Here is a 10,694-nt window from a genome sequence, read left to right as displayed (position 1 = left end):
TCTGCAGTAACCCTGAGTATGAAGCTGAGCTTTGGATGACTCACCTTCCAGTCAGTGCTATTCCTTTCTTCGGCCCAAATCCAATACAACTTTATTGTTCTCCTTGTTTGTCGTTGTTGTTTTGTCTACAAACTTAATCCTATTCTCTTTTCCATCTGAAGAATGAGAGCCTGGGCCAAGTTCAGTAGGAGCTTAGTGGGCCCCCTGTACCCTCCCCTAAACCCTTTCCAATCTCCAAAGGACTTGCGTCCCCCTAACCTGGGGGAGCTGATAACCCCACTCCCAGCCTTGCAGGCAGCATAATGAGAAGAATGAAAAGCTGGAGCTTAGGCTTCCTTGAGTACTATCAGCCCAAGGCTGAGGAATGAATACTTCATGAAGACTTGGGGTTCTGGAGCCATGGGTAGGATTTCTAGGGTTCTGGCCTCTGTAGACACAGGGCACCTTCCTAGATTAGGAATGCACAGCATTCAGCGCAGAACTCAGTTTTCCTGACCCAGAAACTTCTCAGGCCAACTGTCATCCGATAGGAGCCCCATTTGTATGGGGGTGGGTCTTGGGAAAGTGGTTTCCACGTTCTTGGTGTCCTGAACCAAGAACTGAGCAGGATGGTCAGGAAGAGTAGCAGGAGTAAGATTTGCTAAAAGTGAAAAGACTTCACAGTAGATAAGGGCAGCACTAGGTTGCTAACATCCTGTGGTTCTAGGGGGGTCTGTGGCTAAGGACAAACAAGAATCATGGTCTGGTGGGGCCACAAACTCGGTGTCTCCACCTGTCTGGAAGGACTTTATGACCATACCAGGCTTTCAGAGGAAGTGACAGGAGCCAAAGCCCATGGTGGGGGGGGGAGTCAAAACCACAATACAAAGTCTAAACCAGGCCAGGTCACATGTTTTGGTTTTGCACATGCCTGGAGCCAGGGACTTGGGGGACAGAGTGACTTTTATCTATTGGTTTCCTGATGCTTGACAGTCATCCTTGCTGTCTGGTTTCTTGATTCTTGCCTTTTGCCTTCCCGTTGCTTATAGATCCTTGCTCTATCCAACCTCATGTTCACAGGTGTTCACAGGTGTTCACAGGACTGAATGCATAGGAAGGTCCAACAGCAGGTGCTCCCAGGGATCAAGACAAGAGTCATAAGCACAGTGTGAATAGCGGGACATACTCCCAAGACAGTGTGTGGGTGCCCCGAGGTCACGGTATGAGGTGATTGTGTATGGAGATGCTCTGTAGGCTACAACTAAGAAGATTTTGCTTCTGGGTCTCCCCATCACTGGTGATTCTGGCAGCCTGCTGCACTCCAGGACATGCACCCCACAAGCTCCCACTTGCTGATCACTGGGGCCTCGTTTGTTTGATTGCGTGTTAAACAATTGGACTGAGTTGCTTATGGTACTACAGCATTAAAAAATACACACAGCCATTGCCTGAGACAGCAAAGCTCAGCTCTGGGACATTCACAGCCCTGCTGAGCAAATCCAGCTCAGCCCGGAAATGTCTGCCCTCCTTTTCCCAGCAGATCATTGTCAGCAGTCATTTGGTCACACAAAGTGGAAATGCCCCCAGCCCACTTCTGTCGCAGATGTAACTTGTGCCATGGTTCACAGCGACTCACTCCACATTTAAACTCATGGCCGTTTTCCTACTGGGCCCTGCCAAGCCTTCACCACTGTAGCCCTGCAGTGGACATGTTGAGAGGTGGGTGTCAGGGTGGAAGGAGCAGGCACACCTGTGTCCACAGTGGTGTGCCAGCCCTCCCCTCCTGCGAAAACAGCTACAGCCTACTCAGATTTGGGGCAGCCATGCTCAGATATGGAGGCTGTGAGCCATGTCCACAGGGCCTGCCTGGGGATTCCTCCTTAGATGGTGCAGTCCAAGGTAGGCGCCTGGGTGGTGCAGGGTCTGCCAGCCAAGGCGACCCCAACCTCCCCTCCCTTTCTCCCACAACCCTGGGCCTCACCCCAGCGTCTGCCTCCTGTGGGAGCCCCCTGTGACACCTGCAAGGGGCCCCGAAGAGCGCGTCACAGTGCTCTCAGGGGCGTCACTCTCAGTGTAGGAGGTGGGTGTGGATCTATGCCTGACTCCCCAGAGGACCGCAGAGGGCACAGAGTTAGAAACAGTTTACATGCCCTAGACCCACAGTGCAGGCTGCGTTTGGGCCCACATCTACTAGTGAAATTTAATTAGAATAATTGCTAATAAATGGAAGCTAACAGTGAAAATCGACATTGGAGGTTCTAAGGACATGGACACTCGTTGGGGTCCACGGAAATAAATAGGCTGAGCAAACGGAGTCAAACCCTCACAGATCAGAAGGGCGTCCCGCCTGCGGCCACGCGGGGGCGCCAAAGGACAGGCTGGGGGCTGGGCTGGTTCAGCGTCAGGGGCCTGGAGACCAGAGGCTAGAGGCCAGGAGAGTCCCTGGGAGGGGTTTCGAGACCGGGGAGGAGGTCTCAGAACGTCAGGGGGAAATGGTGGAGAGGCTGCTGGGGAGAGGAGGACGTAGGGTGCAAATGGCTAAGCAACTGGAGTTTGGGGCGGGGGCAGAAGCCAAGGGGCTTGGGTTCCAGGGATCAGGGTGGCCAAGTGGCAGGTAGCTCCAGGAGAGCCCAGGAGCCACATCCCGCAATAAGGGGCCGCTAAGTGAAGATCCCCGCCTTCCCAGAGTTCGCCCTTGAGGGTGGTAGAAGGGAGGATGTGAGGATTCAGGCGGGGATCCACAGAAGCCTTGGAGTGGAATCAGTCTCCAGCTAAAATGCATGGCCAACTGGGAACAGTAGGCATTCCCCCAAAGAAAAACTTGGGCTTCCAGGGGACTGGAGTAAGACCAGAGTGACTTCAGTGAGGTCTCCTGCCCTGAAGTGACCCCGCTATGCCCACTGGGACACTCTCTCAAGTCCTAGAGCAAGGGGCACTGAGCACATGATGGGGTGGAGGCCTGGTGGGTAAGGGAGGAGGACCTGGGGCTGGGTGCTGCATTAGAAGTTCCACGTCCCAGTGGCAGGTGGATGGGATGGTGCATCTCCGCCCTGCAGATCCAAGCCCCTCCTGCTGGCAGGAGATCAAGGGGTCCTGCAGACCTACCCGTGGATACAGTGACTAACCCTGCACCCAGCCACCCTTTTCCTGCCACAGTGTGCCAAGGGTCCTGCATCACCAGCACCTTCCAGGCTCAGGTATCTCAAGGTTCTGGTGATTCACTCAAAAGCCCTGGTCACCTCGCTGGGCTCCCAAACACCTGTGAGAGTCAAATCGGATGGAAAACACTGGGCTCCCGACCACAGGCCCTGGGCTTAGCTTTCTCCTTCTAAAACTTCAGAAGTCTGAAAAGTTGTCCTTGTCTCAGAGCTGGGGTCTCTGGGCAATCTCCATCTTCCCAGGAGGGGAGGACAGGGTGGTTAGACAGCCATGGGAGGGACCCCAATGTGCCCTGCCACCATGAGAGGTGGGAGAATCTCCTGGTTGCTGTGCTGGACAGTGTACAGGGTGCCCCAGCACTTACAAGGCTTCCCTCGCAGTCTGGATAGGATGTGGGTCACATAGGAAGTGTCATCTTTTCTAGGGGTGATAGGAGCCTAGCAAGGAGCACCCCCCCCAAAAAAAAAAAAAAACCTGTGTCCATATAACAAGGATGTTGACCTCTCATGAGTGAAAGGCACAGTTGGCTCCAGGGGCTGCACTTGGCTTTGTTTTATTGAACTTAACACAGGTTTACAGTTCACAGGACACTCACTGGAAGCATCCACAAAACCAGCACTCATGTCAAGAAAGGGACCAGGGACACAGGCCAGGGAAGCAGGGACCAGTTTCTGATTGGATTGAGGATATTTTTCTGGGGGTAAGCCTGTGTGGGGACAAGGCGGGGCTACCAGAGGGGTATCAGGCTCCTACAGACCGCCGAGGCTCAGCTTGAATATACGGAACGGCCACAAGGCACAGATGGTCATAGACACCCAGAGCCAGAAGTCCTGGTGGTGCTCAGAGTGGGGCCTACAGCAGGCCCTGAGGAGGCTCACACCTCCCTTGCTGATGGACCTGCTGGACCCGGATCTCAGCCATCTCCTCTTGCAGTGGTGGAAGGTGATGATGCCATGGCGCTGGGGGTCTCCACAGCCCATGCTCCCTGCTATCTTGAGGACTGAGGGTGGGATGACAGTGGAACCCCAACTGACAACTGTGGACACAGGCTCTCCACACTGGTTCCCTTCTCTCTCCTTCTGGGGATGTCACTAAGAGAGTTCGTGCCTCGGGCATTATCAGTAAAGGTGAAGGGGAAGGTGACGGGGCTTCCCTTGCTGGCAGAACAATGCTGTGTGTCTCCAGAGGAAAATTGTGACCATCAGTGATGCAGCTCTGGCTACCACCTCCCTTCCCCCTGCCCTTGAAGATGTGGGTGAGGCTGTCCCAGCCCCTGAAATGTTGGTTAGAGATAAGGGGAGAGTAATGGAGCCCTCCCCATTGGCCGAGAGGCCAATGACATAAGACACAGAGGGAAAGGCATTCCCAGGAGCCAGGAAACCAGCACTGAAGGAGATGGGGCCTTGCCCTTAGCAATGCCAACAAGGTTGGGTGTGGAGCCCTGGCCCCTGGAGAGGAAGCATGGTAGCTCAAAGGTCTCCAGGATGCTGCCCTGGTCAGGGTTAGGTAGGGGTCCCAAAGTGCACTGGGATACCCTGGCCCTCAGGCACAGCTCCTGAGCTTCCTGCCAGGCAGATAGAGCCCTGGCCAATGACCTCCCTGAGCATAAGATCATGGCCATCTGCGATGTGCACAAGGGAGAAGGGAATGGTGACCATGGAGTTACCCTCATCAAAAAGGTCCCTATCCTCAGAGAAGGGCTCCTCCATGGAGTCAATCACCAGGATGGGAATGACGATGGACTGGGATTTCTGGCATACTTGACCAGAAGGCCTCTTCCAGGGCACAGAGACTGGCCATGCACAGCCATGGTGGCCTCGCTGCCCTTCCCAGAGCCCCTATCTTTCAAGGCTTCCACATTCTTGACCAGAGGCCTGCTGATGGGCTCAGGCTCTCTCTAGAGGAAGCAGACGCCCAGATCACAGGCCTCACAGCCATCCCTAGCACTGCTCTTGGAGCCCTGCCCTGGGTTGACCCCATAGCAGGTCCATAAGATGTGCAGGACCAGCTCTCAGAGAGGCCAGATGTGGGAAGGGCTCACGAGGCAGTCCGCAGGGGCATCTGGAGGGTACAGCCTGCACTGCTGGCCCCACAGGAGCATCTTCACACATCCCCAGTGGTGATCCTTGTCCCATCACAGGTGAAAGAGAAAGCACACATGGGTGGAGCACCAGATCTAGGAGCAGCGGTGGTACTAGAGCGTGTGGGGAGATGCAACAGGTGAGTGGAAAGGGAAGGTACCTTGAGCTATGACACACTGGACCTTGAGGTTTTGCTAGGGTCCCATCATCTGGCCTATCTGACACCTCTGGTTAGTCTCACATTCCACAAACCATAAACCTCACCCACCAACCAGAAGAGTGAACTGAGTTGGACCTCTACCTCCTATCACCATGCACAAGCTCTGTATCCCTGGGGATCCTTGTCTGCTACCTACATCCCTTTGCCTGTATCCCCATGGTCTGAAAGACTGAGCACAAGTGCCTACCATCACTGGCACAGGATCAGCCTACTGCATCTGCAAGGTATCTCTGCTGCTTGTGGCTTGGGGTTAGCATGCATCAGGTGCAACCCACTGTGAATGGACAGGTAAAGACAGAAGAACAAGGCCCCTGCTGTGGCTCAGCAGGCAGGGTGCTGGGAGATGAACCTTGGTAGATCCCCATCCCAAAAGAAGGGGTGGCTGGGAAGATAGCTCAGTAACAATGAGCACTTGCCTGGAAAGTGCAGGGTCCTGAGTTCAATCCCCGGTACCACCAAAAAAAAAAAAAAAAAAAAAAAAAAAAAAAAAGTGATCTACACCAAAAGAAGGAGTGATTCCACTTTCCACCCATCAGCTGAAGGAAATCAAAAGCACCTGCATACAGAGCATGGGGAATTTCGGGGAGTCCTGGGAAAGTACAGCCTAGCATATGCCCACAGGTGAACACATATATTTGCCAGTTGATGAGAGTAAGACACCTGGGCACCTGTTCCCTCGATCAAGAGATAACAAACTCAGGATCCTGGGAAGGGCTGGACCGGATGCCCTGAGGAGAACCCTGGTCAGCTCCTGGCCATGCAGGGGACCTTTTTCCCCAAGACACATGGTTTCCTGATGTACAACTGCATGGCTATGGCCTCCTGAAAGCCTGCCCTTGTGGAGACTTGGGGGTGGTGGGATTGTCCTCTACTCACATGGACATAGCCGCTACCTGAGGCATGGACCTTCTGCCTCCCTTCAGTCTGAGCCTCAAGCTTAAGGAGCAGGGAGTAAGGAGTGCTTCGCACCCCCAACTCCTACCCTTGACAGTCTGCATGGGCCCCCACCCTACTGTCCTAGGGCAGCACTGCATCTGGGCTCTGAGGTACTGATGCCTCACAGAGAGGCATGGCACTGGTCCAGAACTGAAACTGCCAGGACCCAGCATGCCCCTGCCCCAGGGTTTCAAATACTGGGGAGCAGTGGCATCTGTATCAAAGGGAAGAAAAATGCCCTCTGCCCAGGACTCAGAGTGACACCTGTCCAGAAGCCTGAAGGCACCCTACAGGGCCAAGGATGACTTGCAGGGTAGAGAGGTCCATAGCACAGGCCATGTCCCTGTTACACTGATAGTGTCTGTCATCACACCAGAAATGGCCCTCCAGTCCCCTCTGCAACCTCAAAGCCAGGTTGGGGATGGCTCCCCAATTCCTCAGGCCACCAAGCACTACCTGGCTTCCACTTGTCCACAACATGCAATAGCAATGCTCTGGAAACATAAGACCTGTACATCTGAGATAATGTTGGGGAGAGGAGCCAAATGCGCAGAACAGACACCACGTTACCCACCGCCATTTCCCAAGAGGGACAGGGAACTCCTGGCCCCACTCACCTGTTGAGGAAGAAGCCCTGATTCTGGTTCCAATCAGGGCTTCCTCCTCAGGAACCAGACCCAGCTAGGGTTGGTGGGAGACACCCTCAAACCCCACCCATTCCAGGACCTCCAACCCTTGCCGCACCTCAAAAACCCCTTCAGCCGGTACTGGAGACTACGGTGTAGGTGCCCGGTGACCAGGTTCTCCTGAGGGTGCAGAAGCCAGAAGTCCTGAGGCTTCCTCTCAGCCATGAGTTGAGCAAAGGTGCTGCCCACACATCTGCCCCTGGCCCATCCATGCTGCTGCTGGGCTGTGCAATGCAAGCTGACCCACTCAGGCCCAAGGAAGCATCGTGCATCGTGTGTCAGCTAGTCAGCTGCCTTGACAACAGCATGATCTCCAGGGCAACTTGATTTGTCTCAGCAACAGGAAGCAGAAAGGAAAATCACTACATGACAGAATCACCCAGATCCCACCACCCAGAGATCATCAATCAGCATGATGCAGTGGGAACACTGACATCTGTGTACCAGTCCATGTATCTTCCTGTAAATATGTTCAGTCTGACACGTATGATGCCATAGAGGCACACCTGTGGAAAAGTAAGACCAAAATCCTTCACTCTGAAAATTGAGTCTCAACAACTATTTTGGGATATCTATCCAGTGGCTGAAGTGTGACCTCATCACAAATGATGGCTTGCCCCGTGTCCATTATGTCACAGGACAGTTAGCCCTATACCAGAAATGACCCCTCATCCAATCTTGCTGAATGCCTCAAAGCTCACAGCCCTGAAATGGGTCTGCAGCCATAGAAAAGCTTGCCCTCAGGTCCCTTTGTGTGGTCCCCTCTCTTGACCCATGGTCATTTCTCAGAGCATGTGTTTCAATAAACTTCCTTAGGCACTCATTTTATATTCCCAGTGAATTCTTCTACCACCGGCACCATGGCCCTCTGAACACTGCCTGGCGCAGCAATCCTGTCCTGAAGACTGCACACATCATAGCAATGCCCTGACATGCCCTCTGAGGGTCGTGTTCTGCTCCTCCTGTCTCAGTCCTGAGCACCGTGGAGCCAGTTCTTCACACCCCAGGTGCCAAGGCCACGGTTGCTTTTGTGTGTTCTATTGATGGAATGTCAGAATTTCATATTACATATTTTGTGCATTTGCCTGGCTCCTGTCTTTCTGGATGGTCAGTAAGACTCACCCACATCCTGTACATAACAGTAGTTTGTTGGGACACAAGAGTCAGGGACAGAGCAGGTTTCCATTGGGCAAGTGGGACAGCAGAATCAGTGGGTGTAGCCAACCTCACATGTCAGGGACAAGCTCAGAGCAGAGTGACCTAGGCAGCCTATGCTGAAGAAGGTATCCTCAGGAGAGGACATGACATGGCATCTCCTCCTTCAGAATCCCAGGGTGTTGCAGGGAACAGTCAGGGCACTGGCTTAGAAAAGGGCACTGAGGGTGAGGTACTCAGCACAACTCGGAATCAACCTGTCTGTGGCTGCTGATGACAGCCAGCGTGATAAAGGCTGTGTGAGATGTTGACTCAGGATCATGGAGTTATTGAACCTCCTTGTCCTCAACATCCATGGGTAAGAAGTTCACACAGACAGTTGTCAGGCAGATGGCAAGGAAAGACACATCTCCAGTCTGTGGAGGTAGCTCAAAGGACAGGTCACACCAAGTGACTCAGTAGGCTCCCAGGAGATCCAGCATGACCCCACATGCCTGCAACCCTTAGAAGAGGGAAGCAGTCGCTGAGTGAGCCATCTTGCTCATTCTGTGCACTGTGGTCCTGACCTCCCTGTGTAACCTGTCAAACATCGAGGTCTGCCCTTGCTACCCATGGGCTGGAGACACCTGCTGCAGCCCCAGCCAGGTCACCAGTGCTCACTGCCCTGCCCCATCCTGCTCCTGGCTTGAGTCCAGGCTGTCTGCCCCTCACTTCCCACCTGCCTGCCTTCTGTGTATGGATCCTTTCTCCTTCTGCTCTGGTCCTGCCCCAGCCTCAGGTCACCCCGTCTGTTTCTCTGGCCTTGACAGTGTCATCTGTGCAGACTTAGCACAGATGTCCCCAAAGCCATCCACACTTCCCAAGGCTGGAGCAGGTCCCACCCCCGTCCCTCTGGCTCCAGATCAAACACAAGATCCCTACCTGCCCTTTCCCCTAAGGACCTTGAGGACCCCAGTGTTAGCCCTTCCAAAGTGTAGGGAGGGATGCATTCCAGACTTCTCCAGACACCCAGAGCAGCATTGGAGAAGCAGTGGCCATACACCCATCAGGGCCTTGACTTGCAGACAGGCCTCACAGAGGCCACTTCCATGCCAGCCAGCACAGTGACCAGTCACAAACATAGTCCTGGTGTCCTCTGTGACCTGTGCTTCGAGCTTCTACTGCAAGTCCCTGCCATGCCCAGCAGGAGAGGACTCAGGGGCCCTGAGACTGTGTGGCTCCTGCCCCTGAGTCCCAGTGTGATGTGAGCAATTGCTGGAAGGGGACACTGGGGAAGCCAGAGGCTGGCAGGACATGGACACCTCCCTGCACTGTGTCACCATGGCCCTGGGCTGGTGGCCAGTACAGCATCCATCCAACCAGAAACAGAGTCCTCACCATAGAAGATGCGGGGGCCACTCAGCCCACAAGAGGCTCTCACAAGGAGGCCAGCAGAGGCATCAGCTCTGGGGCAGAGCGGCAGAGACCACCCTTCTCACACACATGAGGGAGGGGTGAGGCTGGAACCCAGGCGGAGCTCCAGAACAAGGGTGGTCAGCTATGAGCATCCTAAGTGCCCAGTCGCTGCTCAGCTCCTAGGGTCTTTGCTGTCCAGGAGAGACAACCCCCACCTGACCTAAGTGCACACAGCACACTCACCTGCATGCAGCACATGGCATACTCATCTACACACACACACACACACACACACACACACACACACTATGCAAGTACCCACAAACAAAGTGCGAGTGTATGAGCACTCCCTCTATGAGGGACCAGGAATATGGGTCTTGATGACAGTAGGCATCACTACATTGTGTGTGTGTGTGTGTGTGTGTGTGTGTGTGTGTGTGTTGGAGAGAGAGTGAGAGACAAAGACACCTGTACCTTATAATCTGACTACTGTGAAGATAACAATGCACAATATATTAACCATTATTAACTTTCTGTTATCTTAATTTGAAATTCTGTATCATGGTTTTTATTGGGATTTTTTCTCTTTAAAATAAAAAATAAACGGAGAGATAGAAACCAAGAAGGACCACAGACAGTAGAGAGGATACAGAAAGGGCAGGGAAGGCCAGGAAGAACTGTCTTCGCGGCAAGTGTGCCGCCACACAGCCAGCGTGTGATTGGCCCAGGCCCTTCGGGTGGGGACCCCAGGGAGGCAGGGCCCAGCCCCTGCTCGGCTCCTAGGGTCTTTGCTGTCCAGGAGAGACAGCCACCACCCTGAGGCCACGGTCCTGACCTAAGAGCACAAGCACGCTTGCCTGCATACAGCACATGGCATACTCATATACACACACACACACACACACACACACACACACACACACACACACACACTATGCAAGTACCCACAAACAAACACCTTTGAAAACTGAAACTTAAGTCCACAACTGAACCACTAAACACACTCCAGGAAGTTAGCATCAGAGAGGCATGTAGGAATCGCTCATCCTCCGTCTTTTCTGGGGCTTTCGCTCTTCTATAGGA

General features: G+C 53.8%; 1 protein-coding gene across 1 annotated transcript; it reads right to left on the bottom strand.

Annotated features, from left to right (window-relative positions):
* Window positions 1–3,887: 3,887 nt before the first annotated feature.
* Rtp5 (receptor transporter protein 5 (putative)) lies at window positions 3,888–7,273 on the bottom strand. Its single transcript, XM_023722073.1, is given in 8 exon segments — window positions 3,888–4,130; window positions 4,362–4,543; window positions 4,546–4,631; window positions 4,633–4,913; window positions 4,997–5,314; window positions 6,667–6,736; window positions 7,120–7,246; window positions 7,249–7,273. Coding segments are annotated over 8 exon segments (1,332 nt in total).
* Window positions 7,274–10,694: the final 3,421 nt, after the last annotated feature.

This window comes from Octodon degus, unplaced genomic scaffold, assembly GCF_000260255.1.
Source record: "Octodon degus isolate 3935 unplaced genomic scaffold, OctDeg1.0 scaffold00089, whole genome shotgun sequence".
Taxonomy (NCBI): Eukaryota; Metazoa; Chordata; class Mammalia; order Rodentia; family Octodontidae; genus Octodon; species Octodon degus.
Note: the sequence above shows the minus strand (reverse complement) of the source record. Positions and strands in the feature narration are given on the sequence as shown.